Consider the following 21,570-nt stretch of genomic DNA (forward strand, 5'->3'; position numbering starts at 1 on the left):
CCACAAGATGTTTTTTCATTACTTCAAAGCAGCTTATGATTAACAAAAAACTTATAAATAAACATTATCAGTATTAAGAACCCCATTTATTTTTCATGCAGCTTTGAAAAACACTGGACGGCTGGGAAACAATCTCTGTCTGATAGCTGTCATAATCAGGAACATTCCTGGCTGAGGTAACATCTCAGCAGTGTACTTTTAAGTTCTGTGAAAGTATCTTTCACTGAAGAAGTGCATGATGATACCACAGCACTCAACAAAATCAGTGAGTTTATTTTAGTCTCTTTTTCCGAGTAACAATACTCAGGATTCTTGCTTTTTTGTTGGTTTATCCATGTAAGGAGTGTTATCTTGTAGCAGATCTTTCCTGGGGATGAGTACTGAAATAGAAAAAAAATACCCAGTAAGACCACAATCTTATGGCAAATACTATTTCAARTTCTGAAGTTGTTTTTACGTTTACAAACAAAAAATCAGGTTACTAAAATGAGGATCTGAACTGCTGGGAAGTGTACAAGCAGCATCATATCTAACACAAAATCATACTAAGATTTTACTTTTAGCTGGTCACAATGATGTTTTCTCTTTCTCCTTTTATAAGCATTGAAAATTTTGATATCATTAAGACGCCAYAGAAAATTATAGTCTTGCCATAACTTTTAGCAGGAGACTGAATGGCAATTTTTTCAAGCTTGAGTTGTACTATGCTTAATTCAACAGTTTCAAAAATTAATACTGAATTTGGCTCAGCTTTCTCTCCCAAGTCTTGGAATCTGATCTGTAATATTCATCTTACCTCATGTGTTAAAAGGCCAACAGGAAAAGAAAGCATATAACGTAAGTTACTGCCATTATATTGTCACAGAATTGACTATTCTGTGTCCCTTCTTTCCAGGTCCCTATTCCTACTCTGCTGCAGGTCCACATGTTCTCTCCTCTTCCTTCCGTTCCTGATCCACCTGGATGTCCTAACCCCATTCTGATACACTCACACAGGATTAGATTATAACCTAGAATTTGAAATTGAATCCATGTGGCTTTTGCAAGAGAAGTTCCCCTTACTCCACAGTCCCTGCTGGAGTTCTCTGCATGGCTCTTTGGAGGTTGCCACAGCATATTTGGATTCCCAAACGTCCCTTGGTCAATGCTTTTATGAAACAACAGCTTTATAATGACAGAAGTCTTGCACAGATAAGTCACTGGTTAAACTGTAAGAAGCAAACAATAAATGATCAGGTCATCCATTGGAGTGCATGTCAAATGCAGAGTTCTACAGTTATTTTTGTAGGCACATTCACTGTTCAACGTATTTTTAAGTAACCTGGGAAAAAATGGTTTTTATCATGCTGAAATATTTCATTAAGAAAATGGCTTACTGTGAAAAATGGAAAGATGACTGAGTAACTAGAAAATTGACACAAAATTACACCAAGAGGCATAAAATGCACACAGGTCAAGAAAAATATTAACTTCACAAAGTAAGTGGTAAGTTCGAAACTGTTTATAACCACTCTGATGAATTAAATCAGTACAATTTTGTAAAAACAAATAATATATATGCTTCAGAGTCAAAAATTTAGAATTAGCAGTGACCAGAAATTCCGTTGAAAATGAAAGAGAAAACATCATTGTGCTATCATTGTATGTATAAATGCCTCCTTGCCCATAGCTTTACAAATGCGCTCAGCTCTGACTAAGATAGCAAGGCCTTAACCATCTTGAGACAGAGAACTGAAGAGGGTGCAGCAAATAGCAATAGAATAATCACAGGCATTCACCTGYTGCTTCCAAGAGAAGTTGTTTCATGGAAGTGAACAAAAAGAAAGCAATAAAGAACTTAAAAACTCATGAACAATGAGTTTGGTAAAAATGAATAGTAATTAAAGACAAGCCCATTGGAGATAACTGAGCCAGAAAACATCCCTGGCCCAAGAAGTGCTGCCAGGTGTGAAGAGCTGAAAGATGTTCCTATTCTTCATCTGCTATCATCTGCCTGGAATCACTGTGGAAGACTTGACACGTATCTTTGGCCGTGATCATAAATGCCCTTTTGAAGTTATATGTTTTACCAAACCTAAAACTGAAAATTGTTACAAAACTTTACAGACAACACTGAACAGAAGTATAAAGAAACAATATACACAGCCGAAGATTTCCCCTATTCTCTGCCACATAGTTGTATACTGAATCTACCCACCACTTCTCTTTTGGATTGTAAAATAAAAGAACTTCTAAACCAGGAATCAAAATTTCATAATTTGACAGAGTTTGTATCAAGGCCATCACTGTGKCACAAATCTTACAAAGCATAACCTCAAATGGAAATTGTTGGAAAGAAGTTTTGGAAAAAACACTCAATCCTCAATGAAAAAGCGCTTCTACAGCCTGTGTACATACTGCATTTGCTAATTCTCCTCAGGAAGCTTCTCCCTATTTGGCAGAGTAAGCATCTACAGGGAGATACTGTGGCTACTGCCTTTGGACATACACTGACTGACTAACCTGTACATGCATGCTGACGYGCTATCTAATTGCTGACAGTAGCTGTAGCTAGTTTAGGGCTCTTTTCTATCAACCTCCATATTTGTGTAGAAACTTTGTACCTTTGAAATCTCCACCTGCCCTAAGTAGTGACATTAATTAAGTCTAGATTAAGGGTTTCAACAGCGAATAAAAGAAAGGCTATTTGCATCACTATTTATTTACTGGACTATAACATATTTAAACACCTTTTTAGCATGCTTACTCACCTATTTTGTCAGAATCTGTGTGAACTGCCTGAATAACAGAAGTTCTGAGAATCAATTCGACATCTGAACCTATTTTCAGAAGCTAGTAAAARGAACAAAAAGAGAGGATCAACAGAGTAATTTAAATTATACATGACTATTCCTGAAGATATTTCCCACACTAGACAACTATTCAAATATTAAAGCCATTCAGTCCTACTATTCTCTTATTTATGTACTCAGTAAATATAGCTKTTGCCTTGGGGATGCTGGAATAACTTACAGGTTGATAGGTACATGGCCCTGACATAAAGCACATGGAGAGGGAAACTCTGGCTCAGTAACACAGCAGTACATACATCTAGGCTCCAATTAAAACTGCAAATTWATAAGGTGAAATGCAACTACAAAACTAATCAACTAGCTTCCAATGATCAAAGACATTTGCGAAAGCCTCAGTAACATTTGACTTCCCTTAGTGAAACGGCAGTCTCRCTCTTTTAACACTACTGCTCATGAAACAAGGAAACAAAGAGAAGGGTAAAAAATGACAAGAATTAAGAATACTGAGGTTTCACAGAAAAGCTGTGCAGAAACAAGGCACTACCTAAAGATTAGCAGGGGTATTAGCATTTGGCAAAATGCCTAGAATTCCTTTTCTCACAAAGAGGATAAGCTGAAGCACCCTTGCTRGCTTTGCTGAACCATTAAGAGAAGTTTAATTCTTGTTTGCATGATACCTGTGTCAGAAATAAACGAAATTGTGCAAGTGAGACACTTCAGGAGACATGCTTACAATAGGAAGTGGTGTGTACCAACTGAAGTGGATCTCTGCAAAGGCTAGCACTCAATACTTGATATCTACACTGCATTTCTTCTCATGCTTTTCCCTTTCAAAGGCTTGGAGTAGGTACCCTCCAGTTCCCCCTGCTGAAAGCCCATTAGCAGCCAGTCTGCACGCTCCTGAATCTTCCTCTTCAAATTGACCTTAAGGGAATTCTGCTATTTGCTCTGATACTGCTTTACAAAACAAGACTAACCACAGAAGTGGAAATAACCAAGGTAACGTCATAAGTGCACTCCTGATCTGAACTAAAACCAGTGCATTACATTCACCTGCCACATTTCTCATTTTCATACTGTAGGCAGTTGCCCTAATCTCCTTATGTCAGGACATACTTGATATGTACAAGCATGTACAGATTCAAGCACCTGCTGTCCTATTAGAAAACACTGGAACTTTCTATTTTGGCTGGTCCATTTTTCAGCTGCTGTCCAAAGCAGCACAAACAGCACCTTGTTCATGCAAGCAAGTGCCCAGACTTTTTCAAGTCCTGTGTATCATTTTATTCAGTTCCTCTGCAACCAAATCTATTCAATGTGCATATGTAATTCATATATCAAATTCTGTGATGTTCCAGGAGTGTACGTGGGGTGGAAGTCTAGCATTTCTTTCACTGACACAGTTAATCAAGTATTAACTAACGCATGTAAAAAAGTTATATATGTGTATTTTGTAGGTTGCCAGTCTCAACAAATATGGATTTCAAAATTACCTCAAGTATTTTTCCTGTACATTGATTAAAAAAACTAACCCTGAACCACATAAGTTAGCTGACCAGACAGTAGTAACACAAACACTGAGTACTATCACAGGAGGCTGATAACAAGATKAAATTCAGAAGTCCTAACTAAACAGTCAGAACTATTTGTGCTACTGTTCAGTGGCTGGTACGAGGAAAAGGTTTACATTTATATCTGCAAGGGATGGATGCCAACCAATGCCCAGTGACAACATAAATACAGTCTAATAAAAGGCTGAATGACAAAGACTAAGTTATTCGCTCTGTATGGATGTCAGTAACTAAAATGATCTAAAATACAGAAATTCCATTCCAGAACTCAGTAAGTTTTAGAAAATGACTCAGCAAAAAGTACTATGGTGACAACTGAGCAAAGATAATGAACTTGGTGAGTTAACAGAATGCCCTATTTTTAATACATTGCGAGGAAAGAAGAAGAAAGAAAATTCCTGCAGTATAATATATACTACTACTGCTATACTATACTACAATCATAATTTTTGCTGGTTTTTGCCTTYGACAAAGATGGTGACTCATTTGTGATCTGTCAGCAACTGAGTAGATTGTTTAATTTCTCTATATGTTTCTGTGGTTATCAATAATTATTTGGCAAATTTATGTGACCACAGTGCAGACAGACATCATGAACAAAGCATAAAATACTTACATGAAAATAGCAACTTTAAATATTTTCTCCTATAATTTTATTATAAACTTCAAAATAATCACATTGAACTACCAGAATACAATTTTACCTGCGTGTTTTTGTACGTACAAAATTCTATACCACAGCATTAATACCACTATATATTTATGAACAAAGATCCATGTAGAAGCCTTTCTAAACCAATGTGACTTTCATAATGTCTCAATGTGTTTACATTGGTTTAGAGATCCTTTAGATAAAAAGCTCACGTCTAAATATTCTTATGCAAAGTGGGAAAAAAAACCAACAGAAAACAAGAATATACCTCATTTATCTTCTCTTTAGATGTCTCGTCTCGATTATTTCTGAATTCTTCATTTATCTTTTGTCTTGCAGCTAAACAAAGTTAAAAAAAAAAGTAAAAAACTGAAGCATGAACAAAAAATGTATTCCGAATTTGTCATTTCCCCAAAGTTAAGAATCTTAGTTCTTTATGGCACCTTCCTGGGGCACTATGCTTTAAGTATTTCAATGTAAAATTTCCATAAAATTCATGTGATGTCACATTTTAAGTTGACTGGTATACAAATAAAATAAGATTCCCTATTTAGCATACAGAAGATGCTTTATTTAAAAGCAGCATTAATCCCTTGAAGAAAAACCACACACAGTGAATTAATTCTAATACTTACGACAGTTAAACATGCTTTGGACTGAAGAGAGGAACTTAAAAAATAAAAGAAAAAAATCTCCCAGGAAGATCAGGAATATTCAAAAAAGAGATGTTTCCCTTCCAAAATATGCRTGCTTGAGTCTAATGACCATATTTTGGTTTCAAATAAAAGGATGTCTGGTTATAGACACAAAAGTTTCACCAATGATTAATTAAAAAATATGCAGGGAGTAATTTAAAGAAAAATTATGTTAAGAATTCTCTTTCTCTGTATTCCAAGAAGAGAGTTCCACAGAAATATGGAATATGGTAAGCACACACCACACAAAGCAAGTATCTCACCTTCAAGTGCTCTGGTATCATTTTTAAAAACTTCTTGCCGTGTTCGGTGTAACAACTTAAAAAGCTTCAAAACCTGCCAAAACAACATCAATAGAATTACCTTATTTGCTAGCAGGACTATTAGTTAAAATTGACATATTAATACTGAAAATGTTGGAATTTCATGTCTTTCTGTTTAGTACGGAATTTGATATAGCATTAGTATCTCATGCTTTACTTCAATTCCTGATAAAAAMTCTGCAGACAAAAGCAGATGTGCTGTCATTAAAACCTTAGACAGGTATTTCAAATTACCCTAACATGCTGGCACCACAATCTTAAATAATTATTTGGCATTATAGGAATATAATCCTGAAAATACATGAACATAAGCAATATTTATTATGGCAACATCAAATAAACCAAAAAAGAACTGGAATAACTCTAAAAGTCAAGTTCCTTGAAGGCCCYATCAAGGGTACATCAGTGGATATTCTACAGCTATTGAAAAAGACAGAAACAGAAATGGCTTAAGTACTCTCACATAATAATCTTCTGCAGGTGGTGTGGCAAAACCAATGCAAAGTCCTTAAATATAACTGCCAGGTTAGCAAATAAAAACTTCCATAAATGCAAACACTCAAAAATCTAGRACTTGTAATGTAGAGAAGACACACCTGAATATGTATGCAAAGCAAAACCCCTGAGAACCACAGGTCGCAGTCGTGAGGTTTTGGCTGATCATTCACACAGACTGTAATGAATTACAGAAATCCTCAAGTCCTCGTGAGACTTTCTTGGTGTTTGCTAGAGACTGAAAACAATCTCTGACAAGCACAAGAAGAACATAATCTTGATAGCACYATGCCTTTTGAAGCTCCTTCTAGTACCACCTCTCATGCTTTGGCATTTCTAGCCGGCACAATTCCAAGCACTTCATAATAAGCCTAGATTGTTTTCTCATGAGTAGTATTCCAAATATTTTTTAGAAGGACACAGAGGAAACAGAGGGCTGTAACTCASAAATAATCAGCAAACTAACAGAACCATGGTGCCTTTAACTGCACCATTCCCAAGATGGATGAATCTATGGAAAGCACACTCACAGAATTAAAACACAGCAAATAAACTCCTTGCTTTGCAGATGTATTTTAACAGATTTTAACATCCTAAATTTTTTTTACTCCATAATACTTCTGCCATCCCCGCAAACAGCAAGTTAATCTTACAAGTGGTTTTATGTTGAACTCATGTGTGGTAAAACTTGAAGTTTTTTTTTTTGGCTACTTTGAACAACTCGACGAGGCATTTTCAGGCATCCTCCTACCCTTACAGCAGTCTACAGCTTCCTCACATGGTGAAGAGGAGASGCAAGCACTGATCTCTTCTCTGTGGTGATCWGTGACAGGACCCAAGGGAATGGCCTGAAGCTGTTTCAGAGGACATTTAGACTGGATCTCAGGAAAAGGTTCTTGACCCAGAGGATGGTTGGGCACAGGAACAGGCTACCCAGGGAAGCAGTCACAGCACAGCCTGACAGAGCTCAGGAGCTTCTGCACATCTGTCTCAGGCACACGGTGTGASTCTTGGGGATGGTSCCGTGCAAGACCAAGAGCTAGAGTCGATCATTCGTGTGGCTCCCTTCCAACCCAGRATATTACCTGGTTCTATTTCTGCAAACTCCTCCTGGAAAGCTTTCCCCACACCTACCAACAGYTGCTGTATTAGATGGCCTTGATCAAAATGAATTAATGCAAACTCGKCTGACCTCTACAGTCAGGTGCTTTAAGAGAACTCCAGGAATACCTCAGTCTRTTGCACTCCCAAAACTAGACTTCAAAACACTTCCGAAAGAGGTACCGGTAAGACATTACACGGTAATAAAAGTTTAGTAACTAAGTCTTTGTTTTYCCCTTACTCTCACGAGACGTGCTTTCAATGTATTTTAACCTCTGCTTATCACTTCTCCCTTCCTTTTCCCGCAACGGCCTTTGCGTGCAAACCCCTACTTTCTTTTACCTAGTTCTGCGTCTTTCTTGTCCTGCAAGTCTATCTCTTTTGGCTGTATGGCCGCTACAAAGCTGCGACCTCCCAGCACGCAAGGATAAATGTGTTTGTGTGTCACTCGCCTGCCCGCGGCTCCCCATGGCGCCCGCCGCCCGCACCGACCCGCCGCCGGAAGTGACGAACCGCACGGGCCCCGCCGCGCCGCGCTGCTGCCGGTGCTGCCGCTAATGCTGCCCCGCCGGGTGCCTCTCGCCGCCGCCGCCGTTCCGAGCAGCCTTTGTGCCCCAYCCCCGCTGCCTCCGCCTTCACCGACACACAGCTCAGGCTGGAAGGGACAGCAGCGGCTGGGCTGCTCGGACAGAGATCCCAGAGAAGGTGGCACAGGATTGTGTCCAGACGGTTCTATCTCCGGTAGGGGAGACTCCACAACCTCTCTGGGCAATCTGCTACCAGTGCTCGCCCACCCGCACAGTAAAGTTGTTCCTCATGTTCAGTGGAACTTCTGTGCATCGGTTCTGCCTGTCGCCTCTTCGTCCYACTGCTCAGCACCACTGAGCAGCGCCTGGCTCCATCCTCTGACACCTGCCTTTCAGATACCGACAGATRTTAATGAGGTCCTCTCTCAGTTTTCTCAAGGCTGATCAGGCCCAGCTCCTTCAGCCTCTCCTCATAACACAGATGCTGCAGTCCCATCTTCATGGCCCTTGTTAGATCCACTCCAGGCTCCACGTGCCTCATCCTGAGCAGCCCAGAACTGGGCACAGCACTCAGATGTGCCTCACCAGGACACAGTAGAGGGACAGGATCATCTCTCTTGACCTGCTGGCAATGCTCTTCATAATGCACCCCAGAATCCCATTGGTCTTCTTGGCCGCGCAAACAGTGCCACTCCTCGGTATGCCAAGGTGTGTTGGGAGCCACTGTCTGTAAAAGGAGCTGAAAGGGGGTCTGTGGGAGGAAGGCAGTGCTGCCTACTGGAGCTGGCAGTGGGGACTCCTGCCCTCCAAGGGGAGCTGTAGTGGGGACAAGGGGCTGCTCCCTGTCTAGGGTCCACAGAGCACTGCCCAGGGTAGCACAAASACCAGTGTGTTCTACCCATTGTTCTCAGCAAAAATCTAATTGCTTCAGATGGCTAACTGGACAGCCATCAGTTTTTGTGAGCCTACAATRGCCAATAAATGATGATGTTTGCTGCTGCTTCAAATCAGCTTTTATTTTCCCAGACTGTTTCTTTGCTCTTGCAGTTACAACAGTCAAAGGCAGTTCAGAATCCTTCCTTTTCTGGGGKTCCTTCTGCTTTCCCGGTCTATTTTTTCACTGCTTCAGGTGTGACTATATTTCCCTGTTTCTGCACCTATCAGAAGTATCTCAGGACCTCTCCAGTTTCTAGGTACTTGGAAGAGGCCAGCTGCCCTTTTCGAGGACACTGCTGGTGTCCTTGGCAGGCTTTTCCTTTGTTGGTATTTTTTGACAGGCATTTTCTTCTGTCATTTCTGTCATTTCCCCTCTCTAGCCAGGTCACTGTCTTGGCTGCTCACACCCAGTTCTCAACAGCACTACCTTGCCCTACCCACACCCTGACTGAACAGCCCAGCCTTGGCCTGGCCATGTCTTCTACTTCTATAAAACTCAATTGCCATTCTCTAAAAAATACAAACAAGCTTACAGTTCAGTAACACATCATTCAGCACTAGCTACAGGCAGCATAAGGATTTTCTGTGTCATCAGCTTTACTGCTCACTAGACCTCTAGCTTCAATACAGTCTATTGAACCAATTGCAGTTTCATTGTGAGCTAATCGAAATATGGGAACACTAAACTATTACTCAATAATGTTAATATTTTCATTAATTATTGATACTTAACCATAGCATTTATTAAATACTTTTTTAAACTATGTAACTCATAAAGAAACTTGACCTGTTAGCAGAAGTGGTGCTTATTTTTAGATTTATTTCCAAGAATAMTTGTTGCAGGTGTGAATGAATTAGACCCTTTGAAAAGACCTTGTTTTATTCAAARTAATATAAAATGTGCTGTTTACATGCTTTTTTTTTTGCTTTTTCAGAGAATCTTCCAAACTTGTCTCTTTATGTATCCTCTTAATATGCAAATATGCTTTCTAGACTGACTCCACGGCAGTCCATAGAACTACTTGAAATATACTACCATGTGCAAATGGATCCTAAATAATTATTTGTATGTTAAACTCCCGAGTCTGTCTAGCTACTAATATCAGATCTTCTTTTATGAAATTCATTTAACTCCTGAGAAAATGGGAGAATAAAATTAATCATATATTTGCTGAATAGCTATGGTTAGACAACAATATAATTCAAAGAAAGTTGTCCTTGAAACACTTGTTTCAGTTGTCACAAAGCTCCAATACCATCTGCAGGACATACACAAAAATTTGTCAAAATGTCTTAATCCAGGACAATCAGATGAGAAAGAGAATATAATTCCAGTGTTTAATATGCTTTATCAGAGCTTTGTTCAGGGTATCTCAAGATAAACTATTTCAGAATTATTACCAGAAAYATATGACAAATTCTGCTCTTTTTATAACAAGTTTAGATAATCAGCTGTAGAACCATATCAGGTTCAAGACACTCAGCAGTGTTTCTTCCCTGCTTCTCTCCAGAATGCTTTCCTGTGAGATTTCTGTATAGAGGCAAATATATATAAATCTCTGTATTAATATCTTCCTAGATAAATCTTCAGGGAAATCAATCTATTTTATCTGTGAAGTTTAGAAAATTGCAGAATCAGTATGGCCTGGGTTGGAAAAGACATTAAAGATTATCTAGTTTCAATGCCCCTATGATGGCCAGGGACACCTTTCACTAGACCAGGTTGCTGAGGGCTCCATCCAGCCTGGCCTTGAACACTTCCAGGCATGGGACATCCACAGCTTCTCTGGGCTGCCTGTCCCAATGCCTCACTACCCTCRAAGAATTTCTTCCTCACATCCAATTTAGACTTCCAATCTTGCATTTTGAAGACATTCCCCCTTGTCCTGACACTATATGCCCTATGGATTTGATATGCCCTTGTAAAAAGTCTCTCACYATCTTTCTTGCGAAGCTCCCTGAGGTACTGCAAGGCTAAAATTAGGCCATCTCTTTTCCGGGCTAAACAGTCCCAATTCCCTGAGCCTGTCATCATAGAGAGGTGCTCAGTCAGTCTGATCATCTTGACTCTGGACTCACTCCAGCAGGTCCCTGTCCCTCCTGTTCTGTGCCCCCCGAGCTGGGTGCAGTGTTCCAGGTGGGGTCTCAGCAGAGCAGAGCAGAGCAGAGCAGAGCAGAGCAGAGGGGCACAATCCCCTCCCTCCCCTGCTGCCCACGCTGCTTTGGATGCAGCCCAGGACACGTTTGGCTCTCTGGGCTGGCAGTGCCATGGCCGGGTCATGTCCAGCCTCTCACCCACAGCACCCCCAAGTCCTTCTCCCCAGGGCTGCTCTGATCTGTCCATCCCCAGCCTGTGCTGGAACCGGGGGTTGCTCTGACCCAGGTGCAGGACCTTGTACTTGGTCTTGTTAGACCGCATGAAATGAAGCTTTATTGTTACTCTTTCCGGTTTCTGGGGTTTTTCCTCCACTTTTTCATTTCTCGAATTTCACAACTGGTGTCATACATGTAAAAAGAAGCATTTACAACTAGGTGTATAGCTATGTAACTTTGTGTCACCCTCTGTGAAGCTCTGGGAATTATTGCTTGGCCATATTGATTAGTGTGTTTCACGGTTGCGAAATTATTCATGTGCAGAAAGGCTGGCACATTAAACTGCCCTTCTGCAGGATCCATCCCGATTCCAGGAGAACACCTGCAAACKTGTATGGAAAAGCTAACGCCAGCCCAGCCCGGAGCATTCTAGAGGGGTTGTCCCAAGAAATCAGTCAGATATTTGGGCTGTATTTGATAAGCAGTATTCCTGTCTGTAACAGCCTGTCCGGGGAGGCACGCACTATTTCTGCAGAGTCGTGTTTCATTGAGCGGAGCCGCCAACACCTCCCRCCCCCGATCCCTCCGCGACTCCCGGGTCAGCGAGGGCGCGCCAGCGCGGGGGGCGGGGACAAGCGGGAGAGTGACAGGTGGATCCACCAATCAGACAGGCGGGYACGGCCGGCGTGTGGCGGCGGCCCAATCAGCGCCGTGGGGGCGTGGCTAAGGGGAAAGGCGGGGCTGAGGGCCGGCGGGAGGCGMGCGGGAGCCGGCGCCATGGCTGACGAGATCAGCAAGGCGCAGGCGGCGCGTCCCGGCGGGGACACCATCTTCGGGAAGATCATCCGCAAGGAGATCCCCGCCAACATCATCTACGAGGACGAGCAGGTGCTGGCGGTGCAGGGGCTGGGGCGCCGTGGAGGCGCTCGGAAGCGTGGCGGGGCGGGCGGGGCCCTTCCTGCACCGTCCCTGGAGCTCCATCGGGCTCCCCGCCAAGGGTCGAGGGTTCTCATAGCTGGTGTAGGACGGTAGCCGTGAAACCTTTACCACCCCTAGGGAGCCTCCTTGCGGGTTCCGAGCAAACCAACACAACTGGCTACTTTTTCAGGTCCCCATGTGCCTCTCAATAGCCTTACAGAGGTTATTGAGCTCTGCCTGCCTGGCTTTGGCAGTGAGCCACCGAGAGGGATTGCTGGTGCATCACAGCATGTTAGGGCCCAAATGAAAATAGAAAAAATGCAGCGGTTATTTCCAATATGTAAACTAAGTAGTAATTCAATATAAGATCCCCTGCCCTTTTTCTCTCCGTCCTTCATACTGAAATACAGGAGCCCCAATAACAGGGCTTTTGCTTKTGAAATAAGGGATTGTCATTGTAGAACATAGACTCGCTAAGGATGCAGTTTGTMGGATTAATGTGCTTAAAAATCATGCATCGCTTGAAGCAGTTTTTTTTTTTATAATAGATGAAGTAATGTTGCAGTTGCCATCTGCTCTAAAGAAAATTAGAAATAGTCACTGCTTTTTGAAAGTCATACTTATGTTACTGCTCTGTGTTTATGTGAGGGCATATTCTTGACCCGGCTCAAGGCTGTGTGAGTTTTCACTTAGGCTGTGGCGGTTACCGCAGAGTAACCTGAGCACTGCTTGATTAGGAATCAGGCCATTGACTCTGCTGAGCAAACAACCCGCTTTGACAGCCATTAGTATAGAATATTTTCTGGAAGAGTTATAATCTGCAGTGCCTCACCTGATTTTTAATTCAGAGTCTACAAAATGTAGCACTTGTGTTAGATTTTAGTTGACCAATGGGTGGTCTTCAGTTAGTTTTGTTGACTTGATGGAGTAGAAGTGGCTGSGAGTGTTAAAAGGAGAAGGATAAGGAAGGTGTTTATCAATAATTGACCTTCAGAGAAAAGGAAATACTGAAAAGTGCAAAGTCTCTCTGGCATTATGCTTTATCACCGTTTTTCCAGTTGAATCTAAACGTGCTGAAATGAGGACTGATTTCCCATGGACTCATGATTTTTGTGACTTTGCCTTTTCCTTAATGCTGCTGCTGCTSTTTTATCCTTAAATTCTTTGACACAGTTTGGCCATTTGCATTCTGCCTCTGTGTGATTACATATAATAGAAAAGCTGCTTTCAAAGTGGTCAACTCAAAGTAAGAGTTACTTAATTGGGTTCAAATTAGTTTATTGATCAGTTATTTACTTACTGTCCATCTCTGTTGAGAAGAAATGAGCAAATCTCATCAGATATTAAAAACTGGGCATGATCATCTTAAAGATACCTTAAAACTGGACAGAATTAATGTATAAAAGATAAGTGGGCTTTTCACCACCTTTACTCTTGACAAAGGCCACATTTCTGCTCAGAATAAAAAAGCAGTCTAGTTGCAAAGAAAATTAACTGATGGGCTCACAAAGAACAATATTTAGGAAATAAGTATTTTGAAGAGTCTAGGTATGTTTTTTTTAAGTATCTACTGTCTGTGACATAATTCAGCCAGTAACCACCAGGTTTTTGCTGTTAAATATGGTAGGTAAGTCAGAGATGTCCTTGGACTAACGGTGGCAGAGTGCCTGCTGTACATCTGCAGGTTTATCATGGTTGCTAGTAGCAAATCCTGTTTCTGTGGTTGGCTGTAGAGAGACATAGTTTAATTTTCTCTTACCTATTGGCAGTTCTTAATTTGAGATTTAGGTGATGCCTGCAGTGCCAGGTTGATTGCAATTTTGGTATTTTGAGATTCAGATACTCACTAGAGACAAATATAAATACAGTTTGTATTTCAAAAGTGATGCCTTTCTATCAATGCCAGAATATCTGAAGCAGAGCYAGTGCTGATACATTACTGTGAACTACTTGGTGCTATTGAGAGCAGAAGTGTAATATAGCCTTAATCACATAACTTAAAGATTTTTGGAATTGACTTCCTGTCTTTGACCAAGAAATATCCAGGCACAACTGGAAGATGATTAGCAGCTGTTGGTCATTTGTTTCATTAAACATGGTGTTAATAAAAAAAATATACATAAACGTACTTTTTATAGGCTTACATGCCAACACTTTTACTAGTTGTTATACATATATTAAAATAATAAATCATGAACCTGACTGCATGTTACTTTGATGAGAAGGYTATCGCTTTTAAACAGTGCTTCACAGAATAGTGATTTTTGTCATAGCATCAGGTCTTGGTAAGTACTGTTTTGTGTTTAGAAATTAAAGGATGTAGAATAATATATCACTCAAGAAAAGTTTARTATCTCTGCTTATGTTTAGGGTGTCTGATATTCTGCTGAAGTATGTATTGATTTACTGAAGTTTGTATTGATTTACTGCAGCACTTAGCTTTCTCCAAAGCAAATTATATTTTACCTGTTTGCTGTTCCTTCAGTGCCTCGCATTCCATGATATTTCACCCCAAGCTCCAACACATTTCTTAGTGATTCCTAAGAAGCCAATCGTCAGATTGTCTGAAGCAGAAGATTCTGATGAATCTGTAAGTACTCTAAAGATTTGCTGTACCCCAAACCGTGTTTTGGATTACTTCATAATGTGCTAGGCTCTCCCCATTTTCCTCTTGACATTTCAAAGAGGCAAAGTAGTTTCCTGATACTATAATTCTTGTCCTTTGGCTTAAAAAGATAATAGTATTAAGGTTTTCCAGTAAAATTGGCCAGAGGAAGCAAAATATATCTCTTTGTATTTTACATAAAAATGAATTGGTATTTGTTATTTTACAATTTTGATGTCTATTTTCATGGTTTACAGGCAATACTACTTACTCTAATGTGGGCTTGGGGGTTTTTAGCAGGTCAGAGGTGAAGAAAAGGAAAGTTAGCTGAAGAAAAGGAAAGTTAGCTGAGAGGTGCTGAATATTTCATTTGTAACTATAAACAGCAAGCTCAAAGATTTTGTAAGCTTTGCATGGTAAGATAAAGTTTCTTTTCCACTAGAATTACATATTCAGTTGGCTGAAGAAGCAATGGGGGCTTTAACTGTGAAGTAAATTTAGCTTCTACGACATTTTTGTAATCTCTTACAGCCTTGCTTGAAAAAATCTATAGTTCTATTTTCCCCCTATTGCACATAGTCAGTCTTTATAATTTTTCTTGGAAAATGTTAGTTCCAGGCAGACAACTATTTGAAGAGCAGTGGCTGAATTTCTAAGAATTAACTTACTGGCTTATTGGTTCTCTGCTCTCATTCTTTCCCTTCCTGCCCTTTCCCCTTTTCTGTGTTTTTTCTGTTTGTTGTTTTTTCTTTTTTTTTTCTCCTCCAGCTTCTCGGGCATTTAATGATTGTTGGCAAGAAGTGTGCTGCAAACCTGGGCCTGACCAATGGATACCGGATGGTTGTGAATGAAGGGCCTGAGGGTGGGCAGTCTGTCTATCACGTACAYCTCCATGTTCTGGGTGGTCGTCAGTTGGGCTGGCCTCCTGGCTAAGATTTGTGCGTCACAGTTAACAGGAGTTAACTGCATGCATACAAGTTACCACCAATAGATCTAATATGTTGTCCACCAATCTAGCCACTGTTAGTGTATTTTTTTTTTTAATGTGTGTCTACAGAGGATAATAAATGCTCTGAACAACATTCGCACAATAAAGATTAAGCATGTGGGAATCGTCTCTGTCTGGTGTGCCTTACTGATAGAAATAATTCTGAAGTTGAAATGATGTTGTCTGGAGTTCAAAATATGTAACATTTTTCGATCTGCTGACAAGCGTTCTGTAGGTGGTGATTTGCTAAGGCACTTGAAACCCAAAGGTGCAACCACTTAGCAGAGTTTCATGTCTTCTGGGAAGAAATCTTCTAAGCTTTTCAAATGTACTATGTAAATACTGTAAAGCCAGTCTAGGCTGCTGCTGAAACTTTTAAAAAGTGAAATTCCAAAYATGCTGTGCAAGGGCTGTATCAGTACAGTGTAATGTGTTGGGAGCAGACACCTGTTGGAGCTCCCTATCAATGGCTGCAYTATGAGGCTCCATTTTTCATATGAAAATGGGTAACACAATAGTTCTTAATGGCAGCTGTGATTGTTCCGTAGCACATGGGTATGTMAGTGGTAATTTTGATCAAATTGAGGACTTGAAATGAAAATACTGAACTGTTGGAAGATATTCAAGGCATTTTTCGGCACATAGCATGATAKAGTATGCTTACATATATTTTAGATTACAGATTTTAGTGAACAAATCTGCTTTTTCAGTTAATAGTATTCTCTGTTGCTGCATAAGTTGTTCATGCAATGCAGTCATCACATCTCCAAGATAATAAATGTTCTTGAAAGTTAGGGTTACAGATGTATCTGCTAGTGTAAATATTGAACTACATTTCTTTCTGCTAAAATTAAGTCACAGCTACTAGCTTTTTATTGTAAAAGCCTCTAGACTGATGTATTGAGAGGAGCTTGTTATTCGTGAGCATCAAAAGTGCTGTAGAAATGTGGGAGGGCAGATAAAGGCAGTGGATTTTATTTTTTGTTAAGATAAAACTTGTGAGTTTGGTAAAGSCATCTGAGTTCATTCAACCAAAAAATAAGTACTTTTAAATGTTCTGAACTTTCAGACATTTTATCCTGAAATGTGACTTAAACTGAAAAATCAGCTAGTACTTCTGAAGGGGACTGGTCTATAGTTGAGTTAGAAATAAACAGGTGGTTCTGCAGTGGTAGTTTAATAGCTCTTCTGTGTGACCTGCATAGAAGAAGAAAATCACCCAGTCCCTGTAGTTACTGCATCCCTGAGCAGCAGCTGAATGTGTATCACAACATGAGGTGTCACTAGCAGATACAGTGGGGCTGCAGTTACTGTTTGTGGCTGGGAAATTGGCTATCAGAACAAGTTCATGGAAGGCAGTTAAGGATAGTGAGATGAATCATGGGCACCCAARTGTGGGAAAGGGCATGTGATGTGTACTGCTTCTCCTAATTTCTATTGTATGTTTACTGTTTAAAAACATGGCATATGTGATTTGAATCATGACTGGTGAAGTTTTCACTGCTAAACCCTGTATGAAAGTAACTTGGTAAAACTTCCGTTGCTTTGCTTGGAATCATGGAGAGGTACTTACAGGTGTATGTGCTTCAGGAAGGTAAGAAGACTTCCAAGTGAGGGCAAAACCATGAATCTATCGCAAAGGTAGCCATGATGGCAGCTTSCTGACAAATTTAATTGTGCTTTGATTTCAGACGATTGCCTTCTGGATTGATGCTCAAATGATGATGATGAGTGGTACTGAGACCTGTTAGACAGCGGTATACTCAATGTGGGAAAAATATAATAGAAGGAAAACTCTGTTTTCCCTTATTTATGCCTTTAGGAAGTGGGAGAACTGGGCGTTAGYTGACCTCTTCTACCTCTCAAAAGCACTTGTAAGTTTGTTGCTAAGAGGTGGACCAGCCTGCTTGTCATCAATTTTCTTCTGCTTACGTTGCTTTTTCTTCTGTGGTGAGGTGATGACTCTAGTACACCTGCTCTAGCCCATGATTTCTAAGGCCACATAATAAAGTGAGGTATGTTAACTGCATCACAGGGAGGCAGCAAACTTTAGCTTAGAAAAGGAGCAGGGCAGTGGACATGAGAAAGTAGAGTTATGCCATGTATCCTTTGATTCTACATTAGCAGGGATCTGGAACACCCAGTGGAAGAAGAAAAGCTCTCAATGAAATGTAGTTGGATATCAAAAACCTGTGACCAATCCAAGGACTTCACCTTTATATAATCTTCATGGGCTGAAGGTGGGAGCAATTTACCTGTCTTAAATACAGGCTGAYGTATAAACTGTGTCCACTTAATGGAATGCTTGAGCTAGGCAGCATCTATTGTTAATCTCTGTAAACTCCTTGTTTGGAAGCAAGAGGGAATTTTAATGTTGCTTGTCATTTCAGKAAGACTGCTTTATTACGGTAAGCTTTAGTGGTCTCTGGGGGAATTTGTGTCTAATCTTCCAGATAATACCACTGTTACATTGCTCCTAATCAGAGACAGCCTGACTGACTGAGACAGAGCTAAACTGCACATGAAATTTATGTCAGTTTTTTAAATGTCAGATACTGGGTTTGAAGTAACTTCCTAGGGATGAAATTTTGCTTTYTTTTGGGTATTGAGCTGTCCAATCTTGTTGAGCCAAGCTGCCCACACATCCCCATGCAGTTGCTGAAAATCCCATGACAGTAACTATTGCAGGTTTGGACAAGTTATCCTGCCTGAGGCTGCAGTGGTTTTATTTTTATCTTTCTGTTTTCTTGTGTGTTTAAATTCGTTTTTGTGGACCACACTCARCTTCCGTGGGATTTCTCTCAGGAGCACTGTGTTGGTATTTTACAAATATTTTATACTTGTGTTCGTTATGGATTTAAATACAAAGTTCTCTCTTGATTTATTTTCTGCTCCAGTTACTGGAGGGAAAAAAATAGCCATTGCAACAATTCCTTTTACTTCTTAACAGAAGGGAAATKTCTGGTAAACTAGGCAAAATTTAATCTTGTTTTATTGTCACTTCCAGCTACAAATTTCTTTCCTTTTGAGAAACCGTAATCATCTACTCCACCCAATTCATAGCTGAATTTGAAGAAAATCAAAACCTGAGCTAATGCTCTTGGACAGAATTGTTGGCCAGTTTAGGCCATTAGGTATGTGCCCTATGCCTATATGTCATACAGGATTTAAAAGGGAAATGTGGCTTTCATTGGACCGTGATGTGCTTGTGCATGACTCTTGGGGTAGTTACAGCATTGCCAGGTGGGAGAAAAAATGAATCTGAGTCTAAAATGCAGTGTTTTGGGTACAAGTTGAAGAGGAAATGGTGGTGTAAGGAGAAGTCACTGCTTTAGTAACTGGGTTAGGACCATGACTGGCAGTAGGAAAGTTGGGAAATACTCCTTTTATGTGGGAAACTTCAGGACAGCAAATTGTYCTGAGAAACAGAAGGATTTTGAGAGAAAGAACATCAAGAGATTTCAGAAGAAGGAGACTGGCTCTTCTCAGCTTGTGGTAGAAGTGAGAAAGAACCGGCAATTCTGCATGCAAAGGATAAAAATGTACTAGCCAGCAGGGTTCCTGTTCTTTATGTTGGAAATCCACATCTGTGAAGATTGTTACACTCAGTGATCTTGGACATCATTTCCAACCTTGATGATTCGGTGATTCTGACACCTTACGGAGTAAACATGGTTAATTTGGTTCTGCTAAACTTGCTCAAAACAGTCTTWCTGGAGAGAATGCCCTCAGATATGAAGAATAATGGGGACAAAAACTGAAGCTGTAGCTGTAGTTGCTGACCCCTTTTTCAGGAAGGATTTATACTGTTGGTTTGGCTGAAGGTCAAGGACCAGTCAATCTCCTTTGCTGATATCCAGCCCTAAATCTCCCCTGACTCAGCTTTGTGCCATTTCCTAAAGTCCAGTCACTGGTCACAGGAGGGAAGAGATTAATACCTGCCCCTCTGCTTCATCTTGTTGAATTCCTCAGTGAGATCTCCCCTCTGTTTCCTCCAGGCTGAACAGATCTCAGCTGCTCCTCATACAGCTTCCCCTCCAGACCCCTCACCATCCTTGTGGCCCTCCTTTGGATGCTCTCCAATGGCTTCATGTCTTGTTCATATTGGTTGCCCAAAATGGTGCACAGCACTCAAAATGAGACTGCCCCAGGTCAGAGCAGAGCGGGACAATCCCCTCCCTTGCCTGGCTGGTGATGCTKTGCCTGATGCAYYCCAGAACAGGGTTAGCTCTCCTGGCTGCCAGGGCACTGCTGGCTCGTATTYAGCTTGCCATTGACCAGGATCCCCTGGTCCCTTTCWGCAGCGCTGCTCTCCAGCCTTGTTCTGAAGTCTATCCATACACCCACAGTTGCCCCATCCCATGTGCAGAATCTGGCACTTGCCCCAGTAAAACTTCATGTGGTTGGCAATTGCACAGTAGTCTAATTTGCCAAGGTCTCCATCTCCCAATTTAGCRTTGTTTGAAAATTACTTACTAATCCTTTGAGTCCCATATCCAAGTCATTTGTAAAGATGCTGAAGAGAAATGGGCCTACTGAATTTTGTCAATATAAAAATTCTTTTACAGTGAAGAATATAATGAATTCTCTAGAAACTTAATAAAACATCATACTAATGTTCGAAAGATGGAAACTATATGGGGAAATTCCTACCCCACAGTGTCATAGTTGAGAAGGAGAGAATTCTGCCTTGCTTGTGGCTTATATTTTTGTAGAAAGCTCTAAAGACCATGGAGTTGTATGCTGTTGCAAAACAGAAACAGGTTTGTCAGTTCAATCTTGAAATATGCATCTGCTTCAGGTATTTTATTTTTCCTCTCTGAGAGTGCCAGTTTTTAAGTGCTGTTTTACATGAGCAAGAAGGTATGATCAGTATTTTAGACAATGTTGGACCCAGAGGCTTTAGTCTCTTACTAGGTCATTTATCCTTGCGGWTTGGAGCTACTGCTTTGTATCCCTATGCTTGTTTTATTCTTAGGGTCAGATCTAAACTACAGTGTGTAGCATGTGTAGAATACCAATTCCAGAGGCATAATTTCAGGAAGAAAATATCTGGGGGGGAAAGGAGAAGGAGAGGTGATGAAAGATGAAAAAAAAMCACCCCACTTTTTTTCTGCATGGCATTGTATATTTCTGGTATTTTTCTCTCTGGGTACTTTGCTGAGTGCTCAGGTGTAGAAATATGGAAGTGCATAACTTCCGAGAATGGTTGCTCCTCCATGGTTCAGCTCCATGCTGGGTAGGAGTCTCCCTCTGTCCAATAACCTATGTCCAATAAGCTCAGAGCCTTGATTTGCATTGGAGTTTATCCACCTGTCCGTAGCATTTCCGTACTCTTGCACAGAGGTGAGGTTCCACTGAGCTGTGGTGACAAACCTAACATCACAATATTTGCATAGGTCTTCCTTTCTGTTGTCATCTGTTGATTGGAATGCATTCAATGATTAAATTGCAAGTTGCACTGCTGCTTTTTGATAATACTRCATAATAATTTCTGGAAAAAGATATAACTTGATTTAGTTTTTAGTCCAAAAGCTGTATCCCATAAATTGTGTCTGAATCTTATTTTAGTTGGAGCAGTTGGGTTTATGCTTGATGGAATTAATTAGCTCATTGCTGCCTTTTTTGTAGTTAGAAAAACCTCATTTGATTAT

The 21,570-nt window shown here is 40.6% G+C and overlaps 2 protein-coding genes across 2 annotated transcripts; one reads left to right on the forward strand and one right to left on the reverse strand.

The window, feature by feature from the left end:
• Nucleotides 1-236: 236 nt before the first annotated feature.
• Nucleotides 237-8,147, reverse strand: LYRM7 (LYR motif containing 7). Its single transcript, XM_057385106.1, has 5 exons — nt 8,082-8,147; nt 5,974-6,046; nt 5,284-5,354; nt 2,751-2,832; nt 237-380 (listed from the first exon to the last, which is right to left on the reverse strand). The coding sequence occupies exons 1-5, from the start codon at nt 8,097-8,099 to the stop codon at nt 304-306; spliced, it is 321 nt and encodes a 106-aa protein (XP_057241089.1). The 5' UTR covers nt 8,100-8,147; the 3' UTR covers nt 237-303.
• A 3,991-nt stretch (nt 8,148-12,138) lies between these two features.
• On the forward strand, nt 12,139-16,041 carry HINT1 (histidine triad nucleotide binding protein 1). The gene is made up of 3 exons (XM_057385117.1): nt 12,139-12,293; nt 14,809-14,913; nt 15,697-16,041. The coding sequence occupies exons 1-3, from the start codon at nt 12,183-12,185 to the stop codon at nt 15,859-15,861; spliced, it is 381 nt and encodes a 126-aa protein (XP_057241100.1). The 5' UTR covers nt 12,139-12,182; the 3' UTR covers nt 15,862-16,041.
• Nucleotides 16,042-21,570: the final 5,529 nt, after the last annotated feature.

Source organism: Malurus melanocephalus, unplaced genomic scaffold, assembly GCF_030028575.1.
Source record: "Malurus melanocephalus ecotype Western Australia unplaced genomic scaffold, MMel_1.1 scaffold_15, whole genome shotgun sequence".
Classification (NCBI taxonomy): Eukaryota; Metazoa; Chordata; class Aves; order Passeriformes; family Maluridae; genus Malurus; species Malurus melanocephalus.